Source organism: Symsagittifera roscoffensis, chromosome 5 (assembly GCF_963678635.1).
Source record: "Symsagittifera roscoffensis chromosome 5, txSymRosc1.1, whole genome shotgun sequence".
NCBI classification, from domain to species: domain Eukaryota; kingdom Metazoa; phylum Xenacoelomorpha; order Acoela; family Convolutidae; genus Symsagittifera; species Symsagittifera roscoffensis.
This window is the reverse complement of record NC_087066.1, coordinates 58381529-58401087: the sequence shown is the minus strand read 5'-3', so window position 1 is coordinate 58401087 and position 19559 is coordinate 58381529. Positions and strand designations below refer to the sequence as shown.

General features: G+C 37.5%; 1 protein-coding gene across 1 annotated transcript; it reads right to left on the bottom strand.

The window, feature by feature from the left end:
* Positions 1-226: 226 nt before the first annotated feature.
* LOC134846878 (uncharacterized) lies at positions 227-16933 on the bottom strand. Its single transcript, XM_063864289.1, has 8 exons — positions 16920-16933; positions 11776-11948; positions 11057-11315; positions 7658-8978; positions 7390-7489; positions 3858-3945; positions 2138-2304; positions 227-862 (listed from the first exon to the last, which is right to left on the bottom strand). The coding sequence occupies exons 2-8, from the start codon at positions 11939-11941 to the stop codon at positions 348-350; spliced, it is 2616 nt and encodes an 871-aa protein (XP_063720359.1). The 5' UTR covers positions 11942-11948; positions 16920-16933; the 3' UTR covers positions 227-347.
* Positions 16934-19559: the final 2626 nt, after the last annotated feature.

Below are 19559 nucleotides of genomic sequence, written 5' to 3'. Positions count from 1 at the left end.
TTACCAGCTCCCATTAACTGACTGTACCATTTCAAATACTCGCCTCTGTTAAGCCTTCACATTCTAGGCCTCTACTTTGATCTACATTTCATTTTAAACCCTATCACATAGATTCGCCAGGGCCGCCTAAACGATCGACCCAAGGCCATACCGATCAGCCGTACCTTGATCGGAACACAGACGAATATATCAAAATAATGAATTTGTTTTATATCAACATGCTTCCATTAAATACAACATAAACTAATATTTCCAAAAGATATCAAAACTACTTTAGCTTCAAACTTTAAGAGAAGGTATTTCCATATTACGAATCAATAAATTTTTAATCCAGTTCTATTTCCAGTTTAAAACCTGGTCGCTAGTGCTAAGTTTCTGTTAGGATAGACGAAAGTGTTAGCAGAAGACGCTCCATTTGCAGCGTTCGATCTATCAGGTCCACCCGCACTATTAATATTATTCCCTCCGTTGGTAACCGGTAAACTAGACAGTGAATTTCCACTGTTGTGGTTGTTTGCGCTGTTCTGTTTCGACAGCAGTAGGTTCCTCTGGAACAACTCCGCGTAGTCCAGAGGCTGACCGTTCACTTGTCCCACCGGGTACACCAGCAGTTCATTCCCACTGGCTGAAACGGGCTTGTTCCGGTGGTAGTTCACCAGGTCATAAAGACAGCTGTGCCGTTTCATGTTCAGGCCAAAGAACTGGTAGGTTCCGTCGTGTTTGTCTATCAGGAAATGTTTGCACCTGTCGTGTGACTTGTAGGAGAGAGTGTAGCCGAAAATCTTCTCGCTCACTCGCACCAGGAAAGAACCAATTGTCAGATGACGCAATAGCTGTTCGGCTTTACTTCGGTTGATGATTCCTACACAAAAACTAATTTACAAAAAACTTTTTTTTTCAATGGCTTGCTTTTTCAACGTCAAAATATCCCAAGTAAAACAATAACAGCATGCCAATTGAGTTCGATGAAATTCAATAAAATAGCCGTTCAGAGCAAAACAATTTATTGCAATATAAAAGAGACCCAACATCAAAAAGAGAGAGTATCAAGTGAAACACTTTTGTAAAGGTTTTCAAGGTCATTCGTCGGCAATCTGAACAGCTTTTCTACATGTTCTTGTCATAAATTGTGTATAATTTCTCTGACTTGTGTATAATTTCTATGACCTAAATAAATTCAAATGCTCAATTGAACATTTAAATATCTTTACTGACTGGATCCACTGTTGATTCCACGTTGCTTCCAGTCAAAATGTGATCGAGTTGAACAAAACTTATTTTAACAAGGACAGCCGGTTACTGTACAATTAGCACAGAATGTTCCGATCGGTCTTAAAAAATTCAAAAAAATGTTTTTTTTTTCTTCAAATTAATGCCGTTTTTTCTGGTTGGTGTGATGAAAAAATCTAAACGAAAAAATAAAACTTAGGCAAATTCGACATTCATAGTAAAATATGCAAAGTGTAAAACACAAAGGTTTTGCAAACTTTTTGAATTTTGAGGTTTTTAATTCCCAAATTGGTGCTAAAAAAACTTCATAAACAAACTTTACTCTATCTAAAACAAATTTTCACGGCGTAAATTAAGCATAAATAAAGTTTTGTAAGCATGCTTAGCTTCAAATAAGACCAAAACTTCAAACTGGTTTTTCTCAACACTGAGAATAAATTTTCAAAACTTTTTAAAAACGTTCAAATCACGACTAAAAAGGCTTTAATATGATATATCACTCAACCAAGTCCAATGATTATTTGTGTTACTTGATTATGCATGAAAAAACTAAAACACACTCTAATACAAAATTCCAGATCCTCTACATTTTTCAAATGGTCGGAACAACAAAACAATAGGATATGAAGCTCTTCCGTATGAAAGTCTGAGAGCTTAGTTAAGTACTCATCTGAAAACTACAGGCTAGCATCATCAATGCTGGATAAAATGAAAAAAAAAATAGTCAAATTACATTCTTTTGAAAAGGAAGTTGTCGAAAAAATTTTGGCGTCAACAAAGTTGGCGCTGCATTTACGATGTGCTGAGCCTGCGTCAACGATTCGTCGTTACTTCCGATGCATCACCCACCCTTTGAAAGACAAAGCGGTCAGTTGTAGGTACATATAAAAAACTTTCAGGAACTAACCATGGAACCAAACGCAAATAGCACCAGACTGTGGTTCACAGCCAGCCCTGCTATCGAGCTCTTCCCGCTGGAACCACTGGATCACCTCCTGCTTGCTCTGGGGTCCAGCTGCATCGGCCGCACTCTTGTCGCTGGACAGCAGAAAGGCCCTGCTCAGAGGTACAGGACTGAAACGAATCAAACAAACTCAAATCTACCATCAATTCAGCTATAATTAATGGAAACATAGCCAATAGAAGATTGGAAAAGTGTAACCAAAAAAATGCATGAAAAAATTTGAACCTTTTTCAACCTACGAAGAAAAAAGCTTAGAGAATTTCGAGACCTTTTCATGTTTGGCATCCTTTTCTTCAAATTAACCATATTGAAGAAAACTGGATCAATTGGTAAAAAAGTTTTATTGAGCTGAGAAACTTAAAAAATATAATCGATCACTTTTTTGCGCCATTTTCGCATTCGTAATTGGAGAGCAAATTTTACCTTCCTTTTAGCAAATGAACTGGAATTGAACTCAAAAAGTCCATGTATATCTAATAGCATTCATAAATGCATGAATATGAATGATGCATTTCTGTAGTTATAAGAACAATTTTAAAGACTTTTCCTGAGAAAAAGCTAACAAAACAGCCACCAAAACCTATTTGAAAGAAAATCACTTCGTTCTTTTACACTTAATAAATACATGAATGATGTTTCAAGGCTTAAAAAACTCTTTTTACCAATAATTCTGCCATCTTTGATTGTTTGAAAAACTTTCAAGCACCTTAATCCTAACTGCCTCGGATTCCTACAGTTAAATCACAAACTGTTAAAAACATAGTTTCAGTTCGGCGAGATCCAAGTGAAAATTAGGGGGTTAAAAGCTACACAAATTGTTAAGAAAATTATTTACCAGTTAAAATATCGGCTCAGTTAGCGCAATCCAAGTTAAAAATCTCCCATTTACAAAGAGGTTCAACGGGAGAAGTTCAAATGTGTGGACGGGTAAACCACGCAAAAACAGGAGCGAATCCACCGCCGGCTATTTTGAGCTGTTCTGGGATGAAAGTTGGGTCTGATTTCAATTTCTCAATCCTCTGATGTTGAGACAATCAGTATTCAGTTATAAGAGCAGTTGTAAGTATTGTAAAAGTTGAGAGTAGCTTGATAACAGCGCAAATCCAGTCAGTAAGATAGGGTTGAGATGGTAAGTTCTAAAATCAAAACACAACAGCAAACATGAAGAGATATTAGTTTTGAGATCAAACCAAGTACATTAAAAATAAACTGGAGCATATGCTAGCGATTAGCAGATGAGCTATGGAATTCAAATGGTTGCTATCAGAGACATCAAACAACTGATCTATTTCAAATTTCAAACAACTGTAGCCGGTGCCTATGCAAGTAGCAGGATTCTAATCACGATAGTTTTCAAAACATTTTAAAAGAAATAAATTTGTGCTGCTGGTTTTTGTGCGTGTTAGCTTAGAATAATAATTACTGGTTTCAGTTGATATCAGTTTTACTGAAAAAAAAACGAAAAAAAAAGAAGTTTTCATTTATGTTTACAAACCAAAAGTAGCTTCATCTGTTAAACGCACGCATCCAATATTAGGCCATTTTATAAATTAAAAAAGTGACAAAACAGAAGACAGTTAATAATGAAAGTGCTGAATACAGTTATAAGACGACACTGTTAGGACTAATTGGGTTGAATAGCATAGAGAGTGAGTTGTCTTACAGTTGTTCGTTTATCACGCGTCTCGCCATTTCCCGGTAGCGTTGGTTCTCCTGCTTTAACCTCTCGTCTTGCTCTTTCGCTTTCCGTTCTAAATACAGACTCGAATAATCAATCGAACAAAATTAACTACAGCCAAACACATCTTCTTATATCTGGCGACAAAAGGAAGAAAGTAACAATTGGTCAATATTTCTTTTTAAACTGAGGTTTTCGAGAAAAAAAAAGACATTAGAGCACTATGAAAAAATTTAGATAACTAAAATGAAGTGACTCTTAAAAATCCAATACCATCGCAAGCAAGTCCAAACTAGGAAATGCCAACTAAAAATACAAAAAAAAAATGCCAACTACATCAAAAAAAAATTCGGAAAAAAACTTCAAAATGCTTTCTGGAATGATGTTCTATAAGCAAAAAACACGTCCACAAACACAATTGACGGCGTTCAACTAAAATACAAACATCGCCAACAGACCGTTGAAAAATAGTTAATGAACGCAAGAAAACAGAAAAAAAATACTGAATTGTTCTTTGAAAAAACGCCAACTTTCGGAGTTCAAAGAAAAGATGGCCTTACAACTCTATAAATTTTTAAAACAAATTATGATTGCCTATTTTTTGATAAAATTAACCCAATTTGAGAAAACTGGATCAATAATTAAATTTTATATTTCGCTGAGAAATCTGAAAATAATAATCCACTTTCGAAACGAGAAGACGTTTATGTTTTTCTGACCTTTGCTGTTTGATAGTGGAGTTTGCCTTACTTTCAACAAAGGAAATGAACTGAACTTAGAAACAACATAATTAAGCCGCGAAAAAACTTGAGCCTGAAAAAAGTCATCACGACCTTTATACACTAGTGGACAATAGTAAAGGTTAACTAAAATGCCTAATTTCAAGGCACATTTTGGACAATATTTACATAGAATTTTAAGCAATTTTTTATCGACGACAGCAAACAGTCAGAACTCTTTAAAATTTGTTTTTCATTTTTTGATTTAAAGAGCTTACCAATTTAATGCGGATCTGAAATTTCCAGTTTTCAATCTATGTAATGGTAATGGGTTTTTATGGGATTGAATACTTTTTTGAAAAGGGGAGTAGAACAATGATCATGCGATGGTAAATAATTCCAACAAAAAAGTTGGTTAATTCGGTGTGGCATCTTTCCTCAATTCTGTTGCTTCTTATTATTTCAGACCATTGGAAATTTTTTTTATAAATGGCAAAACTGGTCTTGCAGACTGAAAAAAAACTACTAAGTTCTTCAAATCCAAAAATAAAACTTTTCGATAGTTCAAATCATTTGCTGTTGATCGATGTAGAAACTTCGTTAAAATTATGAGTAAATGTTGTCCAAAAACGTAAATTTGACTGTCATTTTGTCCACAAGTGTAAGACTCTGAAGTACGTTTATCAACTGCTAAAAACAATTATCGAGTGGCAACTTAAACAAGCACCAAAATCAGATACATGGTTCACGCAGAAATATTTCACACCGAAGGGAAGTAGAGCTTCGAACCACTTGTGATACAATACAAAAAAGCATGAGAAATTCGTGGGCAAAAAAATGAAAGAAAACCGCCATCGAAAAAAAATTTGATCCACCGTAGTTTTTATGTTTGTCGCAAATTGTCATGAATTAAACTCATATCAAGTAGCATAAATGAATGTTAAATAAGCATCGCTACAATAATTTAGGAAGGGTTCAAAGAGCCAATACGTAAGCAGACATCTGTTGAGCCGAAAAAAAAACTTTCATTAAATACTTCAAAAAAAAGTTTTAGATACCCTGCCCTCAAAAACACGCACACACACACATATATAAGAAACTTATTCACTCAAACGACGCAATATGAGACATTGCCGATACAACATCAGCCGAAACATTTGAAGCCGATTAAAAAGAAAACGCTAATAAATAAACTTTAACAAATCGGAGTTAATAAAGTTGTAGAATATTTATTCGACTAACATATGGTATTTTTCAAAAATAACGGCTAATTAAAATGCAGAAATTGTCAGAATATATCCGTTGATTTACGAAAAAAAACAGATTAGAAGATCAATAGCATGATTAACAAACGCAAAAATGATTGGACTAGTTATATTTGATTTCAGTGAATTTTATCTGAAACTAATGAGATATTTCAAGCCTTGCGCGTAAGGCTACTTAGCAAAAAGTAAACTTCCCGAAAAAAATTGTGGTTGAAGATATTTTTGCGGAAAAGTTCACATTAAGCAGATGAGCTGGCAAAAAAATAGGGACGTCTTTGCACATAAAAAACTTTTTCAATCGTTGAAAATCTTGTAAGCCGATCAATTTTCCGTACACAGCAATGACACTACCTCGACAATCATGTGCAATATTTACTTAGATAACAGATAAGTAGTGAGACGAAGGAAAACAACTGATAAACACAATAGCCAACGAGCAGTTCGAAAACTGTTCGTGAACTCCTAAAAAGCTTAGATAATCATTGCTTTTTTTAAACAATTCCAGACGAAAATAACGATAGCCGGATGCTGAAAAAGTACCCGAAATTTCAGTCCACAGCAACAAAAAACGTCAAAAAAGTTTCTTTTTTAAAAAACTTTGTCTTTTTCTGTCACTGATATGATGAGATACTATCAAACTAAAGCCAAGACTTTAGTCAAATGGGATAACATAAATAAATTAGTCATCTTCGACACTCCTTTTCTCGAAAAAAACAGAAAAACAACACGAATTTAAAAAATAATAAAAATTTTTTCTTCCCATTTTCAGTGATCGGAACAAAAATCTGCTTTAAAAGTTCTTTGAACTACAAATGATAACAATGTTTTTGATTAAAACTAACTCAATTTTAGAAAACTATCAGTCAGACTTCTTTTTATTCTGCTGGTATCCTTTCTGAATAAATATACTTTGTCACTAAACCAGTAAAAGGTAGATTTCATTTTTCGTTCATTAACACTTAAAAACTTCACTTTTACTATTAGAGCGTATTGGAAATGGCTGAAATGGAAATGGACACAAATCGCCAACACAAGTCAAACCGCGAAAAATCAAATTCGAGGGTGAACAAACTTCAGACTTTATTAGAAAACATACAAACAAACAAAAAAAATCATCAACAAACAAAAAAAATCATCACGACCTATATCAGTCTTCACTTTGGGCTTTTTCCTTCCCCCCCCACCTGCAAATTTTTTAGAGTAGTTTTTCTGTTCACAATCTCGGAATGTTATCAAATTCGGCATACGCACTAATTAGACCATGACAAACATTTGGTCTTCATACTCAACCTTGTAAAACCACTCGTTACAACATGAAATCGATACTTATGTGAGGTGTGTGTGGGGGGGGGGGGGGAGAGCCTCACTTTGTTCTTAACTCTTAAAAAATGAATGACAATTGGGCAATTTTTCTTACGAATAGTGCTATGATCTGACCGCTTTCCTCGCATATTTCTCTGACCGCTTCTTAACTCTTAAAAAATGAATATGACAATAGGGCAATTTCTCTTAAGAATAGTGCTATGAACTGACCGCTTTCCTCCCAAGTGGCCTGCAGTTTATTCGCCTGTTCTTCGTCTCTGATGATCGACTGCCGCAGGAATTTCTGCACCATCACATTCTGCTTTGCAATCTAAACTCAATTCATAGGATTTCTCCTAGTTACTTTATTTCAGAAGATACACTTATGCCCTAAGATGGAAGTTTTGCAGAAAAACAATTGTGGAAAAATTTCCTTCGAAGATAAGACAAATTTTCAAAAAATACAGCAACGTTAGTTTTCACTAAAATTTTAACTTACGAGCTGGGAAACACTGTCATCCAGATTTATGGATGACAATGGCGGCGTCTCAGGTCCAGGGGAGTGACTCTGACCACTTTGGTTCAAGTGTGGGTAGGACGTCATATTTCTCGGAGGAACAATTGGCTTGCCGTTCTGGGTAGTCTGTGGTGGTCGTGCGTAAGGGTTTGTTTTAATTTGACCTTGACCTGATGACCCGTTGCTGGTCCTGGACAAGGAGGAAAAATTACTTCCAGGTTGTAAAACAGATCCGGATCCTGAAATATTGTAGTCGAACGTCATGTTGGAACCATTTTGTGACGAGTTCGGCGAGAAATGCGAACGATTAACAGGTGAAGGGTTATTTGGATAATTTACAGAAGCAGACCAAGTTGTCCTGTCGCTAGTAGAAGGACTTGTGCGTTGAGGAGCGTAGAAGGGCATTGGCTGATTTCCGTTATATGTTGGTCTATACATCGGCGGTTGAACTGGAGTCGGTTTATATGAGTTAAAGCGTCCAAAGTTTGCCTCGAAAGTCGCATTATTAGGATTCGGGTTCTGTGAGTTAGGTCTGACTGATTCCGCTATTGTACCTCGGTTCTCAGTTACAACAGGAAACTTCATCTCTGGTTCCGAGGTTAAGTTGTTTTGTGACAGTTTAGGCCTGTACACCGGAATAGCTGGTACCGCAGGAGCATTTCTAGATTTGGGTTGAAATTTAGACCCAACGGTTGATCCAAACGCTTTCATTCTGTCCTGGACAGAGCCCAAAGATTCAGACACGACATCTGGAGAAACAGAGGAGCCGCGGTTTTCCTGAGCCGTTTGCAAGTTTGATATTTCAGTTCCTTTTTGAGCATCTGTTTCTGGTTGCTCTACCGGGAAAGGCATGTGCTCCTCGCTCGAATCCGAATCGTTTTGATTGCTGACCGATTCCAGCATGTCAAGATTATCATCCCCTTCGAGAGGGAACTTTTCATCAACATCATCATCAACAAAATTGAAGTTATCTCTTGCGTCATTTTGGTTATTTTCGTCCTCCAATGTGGGGGTCAGTCTACTATCACCTGCTTCTTCCAGCGAAGAAATCTCTACACTTGTACCTGATTGGTCAATCGGATAGTTTTCGGAAAGCGAAGAAATCGTTGCGGACGAATCTTGCGGTTCATCTACCGAAGTGATTACATTCTTTGCGTTCAACGAAAAGTCTCCTGAATCTGGTTTAGAACTGTCTTCGTTCGCTACAGCTCGCGCTTCAAAAAATTCCTTGTCGACATTTTGTTTTTCTTGCGCTGTTTCTTCAAGCTCCTTGTTTGTGTTGCAATTCGCGGATGGGTATTCGCTAAAAAGATTACTAATGAACGCCAGCCAAAAATAACTGCAAAGCCAAATGAGGGAATCGATGTAACAATCTTCAACATTGTAACGATTTTAAAAAACATTTACAATAACAAAGAAATTTATAACTTTGAAGCTAAAAAGATCTTAGCAGTCAATAACGGGCAACACTTGCAACCGCTGAGAGTAGCCTGACAGTACCCATCTACAGTCTTGGGTATTTCAATTTTTGTGATGTTTTTTATTAACTCTTTGAAGAAATCATTCCGGCAGTGACATTTACAGGCTAGATCTGCTGCCCCTGAGAGTACCCTGATATCACCCAACTGCGTGGTTAAGAATTTTTAACTTTGAGAATTTTATTAAATCCAAGAATTTTAAATTTAAAATTTTTTAATTAAATCCAAAACTGGAGGCGAGATTCGGAGAGAGATTTGGAGGTTATTTAAAAAAACATAGCCAACAGACAGTTGGAAAAGAGTCAATGAACGCAAGTGAACAGAAAAACATACGGACTTGATTTTTAGAAAAAAAATCAACTATTGAAACTCAAAGAAAAAAATAGATGGCATTAAAGCTCTTTGAAGTTCCAGAACATTTTTTAAAATAAAATTAACTAAATTTGAGAAAACTGGATCAATAGTCAAAATTTTCATTCCACTGGGAAACTCAATAATTAAATTCATCTTTCAAAACTAGAAGTCGATCATGTTTTTGTGACTTTTACACTTTCGCTGATTGATAGAGGAGTTTGCCTTCCTTTCAACGAAGGAAAAAACTTTTAAAAAATTCAAAAGACAAGCTGCAAAAACTAATTGAGCCTGACAAAATTTTACGACTTTTCCTGAAATAAAAAAAAATACAAATCATCACGACCTATATAAGAGTCGTACAGATTTCGTTCATCAACTCTTAACATTCAACATTTTTTCCCAGTAGATTTTTCAAATTCATTTCACAATGACAAGAAACATGCACTCTCACTTGTGCAGCAACTGGATATTCTTGTTTTTTGCAAGATCAAGATTTTGGAAACATTGTGCTCTAGAACAACTCTATAGTTTTTAACAAATTTGTTTACACCGACTTTTCAAAATTGCATTTGAACTGTCAAAAGAGCGAACTCATTACGCTTTTTCAGAGACGTCAGCCTTTTGAATAACTTCAAGCATACAGTGCTGATTTAAATTAACCGGACGAATCGAATAAATTTTGAAATTTCAAACGCGTTTTTCTCAAGTTCGTTTAAGATTAGACAAAAAGTGAGAACAAAAATTGCTTAGAATTTCACCAGAATTATTATGGTGCAATTTTTTCTCCAAAATTCTCAACCAAAAATTTACCCCAGAAATAGGTCATTTGGCTTTTTTCAATTAATCCAAAATTACGCTGACACTGTTTTGTTTATTGATGAGAAGTGTGTATCACAAGAAGCCTCTTACAAAGCCCAACAAAGTTGGAGAAAGGTTGAATCTCCAAAAACCTGTGTAAGAGAAATTATTTTTGGGTGAAAGTCAAGAAACGTGATTTTTACTAAAAAAAGCCCAAAATCTTTGCTTAAAAACAAATTTTAAACAATTTGCACAAACTTTTGGAGATTCAACCTTTGTTAGGTTGTGTAGGACGCTTCTTGCGATACATATTTCTCATCAATTAACAAAGTAGTTTCAGCGTAATTTTTGATTATTTGAAAAAAGCCAAATTGACCCATTTCTGGGTTCTGGGGTAAAATTTTGGTTGAAAATTTTGGAGAAAAAATTGCACCATATTAATTCTGGTGAAATTCTGAGCAACTTTTGTTCTGTTCATTTTTTGTCTAATCTTAACCCAATTTGAGGAAAATGCGTTGGAAAATTCGAGTTTTGTTTATTTAGTCCGGTTAATTTAAATCAGCACTGTATGACTTTCAAACAATTGCATTCAGCAGCAATCTGCATACAAATTTTGATTTTCAACGCCGACAAAAGGCAAACGAGACACTTCAAAGAGCAATTTCGAATTAGTTAACCTGAATGCCAGTATTATTTCGAAAATTCAAGACATTGTCAACAAAATTTGTTACAAATTATAAATTGAACTGACCTAATGGTCTGTGCGTCAATTCTAGCTGCAACGGCAGCAACTCTTTGAACTCCTTTCAGCTCTTCAACAGACGATACAGGTACATTATTGTTTATAGACGCATTTATGGTTCCAGTGCCCTGTTGTTTCGCTACTTCCTGCTCGGCATACTGTAGTGCGTACTTAACCCAGACTTGGTCGTAACTCTCATCACCAGGTGCATCTCCCATGACCCATACCCAATCATTTCCATCAGTGCCCTTGAGAAACTCGGTTTTACCTAAACTTAATTTAAGTATAAAAAGCTGCTTTAAAAGAACCTCTACGCAACGTTTATATTAAGTCTCACTGAATTCAAGGACATTGAAAAAAGGATTTACTCTTTCGAAGAACACAAGATAAAGAGCTCTTGAATTTCAGAATATTTTATGATTGACAGTGAAAATTAACCCGATTAGATAAAACTGGGTCAAAATACAATCGCAAGCGATAATGACTTGAACTTAAGAAATCAAAAACCAAATTGCAAAAAAAAATCAATTTAGAGCGTCAACAAACTTTAAAACTTTTTTTCTAAAAAAATACACCACTAGACCTTCATGAGGGTCTCTATTTCTTTCACTGACACGTGAACGAGGTAAAGATATACGTATATGACTCGAATTTTTGTCTCTTATATATACTTTTTCAATAACTGTCTTAAGTTTTTATGGGAAGTTTAAAATCTGCGGGTAACTAACGGTTAACTTTGCTTTCATCTGTGACATTGTTATAGTGCTTTTCCCATCGTTTGATCTGCTCTTGGCGAATTTTGTAAAATAAAACAACTTTCTGCTCGTCTGATAACTCTACCAAAAGCTCTTCTTCGACTTCCCCTTTAGCCAAAATATCTTCAAGGACAGTCATGTCATCTGAATAATTAAAACGCGGATAATCTGATCCATCCAACCGTAAAATTCTGTAACTATGTATTAATTGAACGTCCAGTAAATGTGCAAACAGACTTAGGAAAAAATCAGTATTGCGCCTTTTGGAGCGCATTGGCCTGCTTAACGCAAAACAAAATCAAAACTTAATTCTTCATCTATAATCACGTGCCGAGATAACAACTAAGACAAGGATAGCGGGTTGCTGTGCAAGTAGCTCAGAATGTGCCGAGCACATTCGAAGTAAGACTTTTAAAATAATTTTTGCTTTAAATTGTAGTGTCGTTTTCAATCCTTTTTCTTTTCAGCCTAAATGACCAATTTTCAGATTTAAAAAAAAAAACGTTTCTCTTCATGATCGCGTTACTCGCTCCAAATTAGACTACACTTCAAAAATTTGCTAAAAATGTTTTTCTCGACACATGATTTTTTGCAAAATTTTCTAATGTAGTTCAAATCGCGACTGAATGGGCTTTATTATGATACAAATTTTTTCTTTTTGTTTTTACCATAATCAGAAGGTCAAACGTATCATAGTAACCGAGGTTACAGTCAGGAGTCCCTTCTTCATGTATTCCAGTCAAAATCCTTGGAATTTTCTATATATGGAGTGATAATGATAAAAAAAATGACAAGACAAGACAAGAAAATCTTAATTAAAATAATGTTCTCTCGTAACAAAACGACCAGAGTTAAAATGTGACAAACAAGCACCTATTTAAAAACAGTTTTTTGAAAGATTCCGTACAAATCTTCGGCAGCATGTAGGGAGTTCGTCCACGAGTGGGACGAGTGTTATTATTACTTTCCCGTGGCGCAGGCAGCAGACCTTGTAGGAGGTGTGACCCATTTTTCTCGATCTTCTGGAATAAAACTTCGTCTCTTCGTTAAATTATGTTGCGTACTGTTAGTTCTTCTTTTGAATATTTCGATCTGTGAGCATTTTTCAGTACTCTGTCGATTTTGGATACTTCAGTGCTTGATGCATTCCCATAGACTGTGGAACAATACGTTAGGCGACTTGTAATCCAGGAATCAAAAAGCAATTGCAAGCCACTTGTCTGCATACCGTACTTTCTGAGCTGTCGTAGCAGGTACATTTTCCGGGCTATTTCTTTCCAAATCATCTCTAAGTGGGCTTTGGGTTTCAAGTCATACTGAAATATATAGCCAAGTAAATTGGTCGACCTAATTTGCTCGATATTCAACAGAGCGTTGGGTAAGTTGCTCAAAATACTTTTCGAAAATGAGCACACCATTTCTTTTGTTTTACTCAAATTGATTTCCGATGAATTTTGCTGACACCAAGTCTGGATATTGTTCATTTCTTCTGGTGAGCTGTCCCCATGACCATCATACACCGGGACCGTTAAAGTGCCATCGTCGGCATACTTGGATAATCTAACATGGCTGTTTATTGTTCGCAAATCTTCCACGAAAAAGCAAAAAGCAAAGGTCTACTGACGGTTCCTTGTGGTATTCCTCTGTTGATACACAGAAAATTCGTTGTCTGTCAATCAAAAACAACTCGTTGTTGTCGTTCTGCGAGAAAATCAACGAACCAATTAAAAACTGCTGATGGCAAAGGCAACTTGGCAATTTTATCTAGCAATAGGTTGTGATTCACCAAATCAAACGCTTTTGAAAAGTCAACTAGAAAAGTCCGCACGTATCTGCATGGCTGGACGTATCCGCACGTATCTGCTTGCCTGGACGTCCTTCCTTCTCGTCCGCTGGGTCTGACTTTGTCCGATGATGAGTTCCGTATTTCAGCTGGTCTGCGTCTAGGAGCCCCAGTAACCGCACACCACACGTGCAAATGTAGCTATGTCGCAGCAACAGATGGAAGACACGCACTTGTCTGTCCGAAGATCAAGCACAGGTTCATCAGACACTCGAATGGCAACATGATCATTAAAGATTCTATAAAATCACTCGGCATCAGTTCCACACTAGAACCTATCGGGCTGCCACGCAAAGATGGACGCAGACCAGATGGACACACACTAATGCCATGGCAGCGAGGACGGAACTTGGCATGGGATTTCACATGTATAAGTCGTTTAGCAAACTCTAATCTGCGAATGGGAGTTCTTCCGGGTGCCAATGCAGCATCCGAGGCCGAAGTCCGCAAAAGAAATCACTATTCAGACCTGCCTTCCACTGTAATTTTCAAACCCGTTGCCATGGAAGGCGCTGGTAGGTCTATGCCAATTTTCTTGAAAGAACTTGCAAGGCGAATAACAGTCTTAACAGGTGAGAAACTAGCTTTTAAATTTCTCAAACAAAAGCTAGACCTAGCGATTCAGCGCGGGAACGCTGGATGCATCCTTGAGGCAACTAGTTGACACACACCCTTCGCTTTACTGCTTCAACTGTAAACTGTGCGGTATAAACGCTCTTTTTCTTCTGGTTCAATTTAATTCACTCCTTTTTAACATCTGCATCGTTTTTTGTCTAGATTCTATGTGCTATATGGTGCTGTATCTGTAGAAGGCATGTTTCAATGGAACTTCCTTTCCTGAAAGCAAACTGCGAATTGGAGAGATGAGATTCTATGACAGGTGCCAAATACTTATGCACAATAACTCGTTCTAACAAACGAGCCAGAATAGGGGTAACTGACACTGGACGATAGTCACCACACGTTTTGTGGTTGTTTTTCTTTGGAATCGGTAAAATGTTAGAAGACCTCATAAGAATTGGAACTTTTCCTTCGATGATTGATCGGTTAAAAATTGTTGCTTTTATAGGACTGAGTTCGTCTGCATATTCTTTCCACAGGGGTAATCCATCCGGTCCACTAGCCGTTTTCTTTAGCCGTTTCAGTGCTTGATGAACTTCTGCAGTGGTAATTGGGGGGATTTTGGTTATGGGAGTTCTCTTTGGTGTAAATATATAGCTCGAGTCAGTGTTTAAATCGGCAAAATACTCATTCAACTCTTCGGGTCTCACCTTCTCTGGTTTTTTATTGGCAGGTTTAACAATGTCTTTCACTTTTTGCCACCATTTTTATGTGCCGCGTGACGATTCTGCCAACTAACTAGATCTGTTTCTGGCGATTAGAGTTCCTATTCGTTCTGATAGGTTGTTAGCATCTCTGAGGCGACGTTGTCTGAAATAGCGTTACGCCGTTAAAGAAGTGTTTTTATTAGCGGAGACACATACTGTGGATCTCTCTCTGACATATTCACTTTTATAACCGGGATATTCTTCTGTATTTCTGCAAGTACATTTTCAGTGAATTGTGTATACACATTGTCTAGATCTTGCTCTAGAATTTCTGCCAAATTAGTTTTCAGGATTGCTTCTTTGTTTTGAGGGCGACGGTCAAGAAAATGGTGTGTACGTTTGAAAGGAGGGACAATGTGCAATTGTGTTGGTTTAGCAAAAAATGATTGGTGGTCAGTCTGAACGGTTAAACTAAAAACTTCGACCGAGTAATACCGAGGTCTTTTTGTGAGTAACACATCCAGCGAGCGGTCTCCTCGTGTTGGTTCACGGACGATGTTGGTCAACTGGAGTTCTTCTGTGAAAGTCGAGAGATCTAGTCTGTTTGCATCACCTGTGATAACTAAAATGTAGTTGTTTCTAATTTCTTCAGTAATAACCATTATGTTCTGTGATATGTCGTTTATGAGATCTTTCTCTTCGTAATCATGTACTGGGGGGTGATATAATGAAACCACCAGGTAAGTTGATCGTTGAAACTGACAGTGGATTATTTGATACTCAAAATTGTTGAAACTTGGTTTAATGTGCTGAATAACTTCAACATCATTTTTCATGTACATCAAGATACCACAACCACTCTTATGTGATCTGTCTCTACGGAAAATTGTGTATCCCGATATTTCATAAAAAGTTGATTCATGCTTGGAATCTTTCAATCATGATTCTGTCACAGTGATTACTGAAGGTTTATATGCAAATGCTTCTACCCGTAAACAATCAATTGCATTGAATTTAGCAATAGATCGTGCGTTCATTGTTAAAAAAACACTCGCCTGAGTGTACACTCGCCTGAGTTTGTGAACTTGGTGATAGTCAGTCTATTTCGACTAATTTTTTTCCCGAGATACAATTTCAAATTGCGGACTTTGAGAACTTGTCTGTCAACTTTTTCTACGTCGAAAAAATTCACGTCGTTTTTTCAAAATTTTCTGTTCTATTTTCCTGTCACTTTCGGGGAAAGAGACGGGGAAAGAGTCGGGGAAAGAGACGGGGAAATGTAGAATTTTTTGTCATAATCTTTCATCAGATACGCTTTCGCTAATATCTTTCGTGGGACAAATTCTGTTTTGAACCTTAAGAGAACTGTTCGTGGCCGTTTTTTGCTTTTGTCAAATCTTCCGAGTCGTTCAATATTGTCGACATGTCCGAGCTCAGGACCCTCATCTAGGTATGTGAGCACATTCGACATGGTCTGGCGGTCACTCTCAATTCGTTCTGCTGCGTTAGGGGCATCAAGTTCGGATATTTCATCAACGCGGATTTCGTATTGATTTCTCTGTGAAACATAGTTCTGGTCATGAGTTGTTCGAGCCACTTGTGTTCCAGTCACTTCAGATGCAGTCGCATCTGCATAGTTTCGCTGTTGTTGTTCATTGGCCGGAGAGCTTGCTAGAGCTTCCTTGACCGAAGAAGAGATATCGTTTTCCACAGAATCGTAATCAATGTGAGCGTCTGCTTGCAATTTCTTTCTGGCACTCGATTTACAAGAATTGCAAACGAAGAACAAATTGCTGATTGGTTTGATAAGCAAGAAAAATTCTTTCGATATATCTGCATAAACAGCATGGAATCAACGTCGGCATTGCTCGCAATTAATCCAATTGCCCTCGTCACCGAGGTTGTCGGCTTGCTCGCACTTTCCGCATTTGTCATTTGTATTCGTCGATCCCCGTCGTTTGCTTGCCGTCGTCTGCGTCTCTCCGACCATTCCAAATTTGAAAACTATTTAATAAGTTTAGCACAACAATTAGAATTTTCGCCCAAAAACTACACAGTGACAGAGCGTAGACCTAAATTCTACTCGTTTTTCACCGTCTTGACCTAGCCAGTTGATTTTCTGGTCTGTCTAGAGCTAAGTAAAAAGTTACCATTCTTAGGCCATCAGTCAAACAATTTTTAATCAGCTTTCGTTTACATGCGAATACAACCACATAGCTGGGTCTCGGATCCCCAGACTACGTGATTGCTATTAAAAACACGGCTCGAATAACCTAATTTACTATGTTTTTGGTGACAGTTCTATATTATATCCATTGGAAATGGATTGACCCTTTCCTCTTTCTAGCTATTTATATTCTAGAATAACAAATCATACCGGTGTTAATTCAAATGTTTATGACATCAGAGTAGCTAAAAAGTCAGTTTATTATAGTCCTTCACCATATGATGGTCTCTGGGGTGCCGAGCCTCCGATTCCGTGCTTTCAGTGCAACAACGTCGTTATTGCTGCATATTCGTGGCTCCGGAGGGTACTTCTTCTTCCGTCCGCCCCATTGAAGCCTCCTTTCGGTCTATTGTAACCAATTAGTTGTCTTATCGTTCGCGATCGTCACAATAAGAGGCTTCGTCTTTTTCTTCAGTTTTCTTGACCCTCTGCCACCCTCTGCCACTCGCCATTTCAGTTGTTGTTCTGTTTTTTGTCACTTTTTAGCCAAAAATGGCCATTTCCCGTATTTCTCAGAAATAGACTGTCTGCAATCGAATTTTCGAAAATTAAAAATTCCAGAATATTCTAGCCTCCTTTTCAACAATACATGATCACTAAGGCCTCTAATTTCTTTTTCGTGCTGCGACGTAAGGTTCCGCTGTGCCAATCCAAGGGAATGGCACAGATGTCCTTACAATTAAAATCGATACGGGTTACGTTTCTTCAACAAGAACCCGCAACTCGACAAGAGAAAAAATAATATACAGGTGTTACAAATAAAAAACTTCGTCGAAAGTTGTTTTTTCATTTAATGTTCCGAGTACGCAAGCGGCGTTCGCAATCTGTATTGCCAGGGAAATTCTCTTTTTTAAAAAGCTGCCTGCGCTGGGTTCCTCAGTGCATATGCTTAGGTTCTTACAAAGCTTGCTCAAAAAAAATTCTTTGCTGGGGCCGGCCGCGCCCTGAATCTCAAAAGCTAGCGGTTGAAAAAGATACCCATCATCTACTAGATCTTTATACTTGTCATTTTTTCGCTCTTCCGCTTCAGAGGCAGCCGTACCAGGGTAACAAAAAGACCCGGCATTAATCCTACAATTAGCTTAGGATTCCACTACCGTTAGATCCCACAAGAGCTGCTTACCAACTGCCCATGGAAAAAGCGTCAAACCGTCTGGTCGCTTCTGATCGACCCTGTAGAGGTGTCGTCATTCTAAAACAGACGGAAGGACGTAAGGTGAGTAAAAGATAAAATCTGCTTGATAAGGGCATTCAATTTTGAATGCCTAGAGAATCTCCCGGCGTTTTTAAGGCAAGAAAGACCATGCCAACCATCTTCGGGAACGTCTTTTCCGCACACAAATTTATGCCGTTCGCATATTTTTGAGCCTAATCGAAGTCCTATCGCAATTCTGAGTTGTTCTTTCGAAAGTTTTAACCTTAAATTTTAGCACGGGATGACGTTTAACCATTGTACTACCCTATTTAACTTATCTCCGTGAGTCGACATTCACGTTTGAGTCGACATTCAGGAAGGTCAAATACCGTTGTCATCTAATTCTTCTTAAGTAAAACGCAAATTCGGTTGCAAATTGTTAACAATCTCGAGGACAGCCCCAGTTAGATCCCTCACAGTTTTGAATAGGTCACCCATATGCCAATCCGTCCACATGCCAATGGAATCTTATTATGGCGATCCATTTTTGGTTGATTCAAACATGTCCTGCAATGTCAGACTGCTTTAGAAATATTAGCGTTTTTGGACCCTAATATGTTGCCACAGTTCAAGTGGTACCAATTCAAGCAGGCTTCACTTTCTACTGCCATAGTTTTCCATGCAACTTTTTTCTGACAACTAGGACATACTATATCGTGATACTTTTTTAACAACGTCAAATGTGGTACTTCCTTCGATTAAGCTGGTCCGTTTTCTTTGAGCCACAAGTCGGCTAAATTTGCTGCAAGGGAAGAACCCATTGCTAGACCCTGTTTCAGTACATACCACAAACCGTTGCATTTGAAGTGAACCTTACTCACAGTCAAATTGAGCAACTTTTTGCATCAAAAATTAGCAACGTTTTGCATCGCAGCCAAATTTAGCAACTTTTTGCACCTTTTCAGCTAGTAGTTGCAATGAAGAGCATCGACATAGAAGGGGAGATGAGTCTTGCAACCATTTATCTTTTAGCTGCCTCTTTGCCGTGATCTTGCCTCTTTGCTGTGATCGTGCCTCTTTGCCGTGATCTTGTTAGGAGTTTCAAAGACTAACTTGTCTGAGCATTTTTCCGGATATTGATTCCGAATCCATTGTTTCCGATTTTTTTGATGCTTTGTAAACTGTTCCCCAAATGAAGTACTTACGAAAAACCCAATAGCCGTACTTTCAATAAAACGCAGCCTCTAAAACTAAGAATGGTCCCGTTATCAGTAGTGTTTTTGA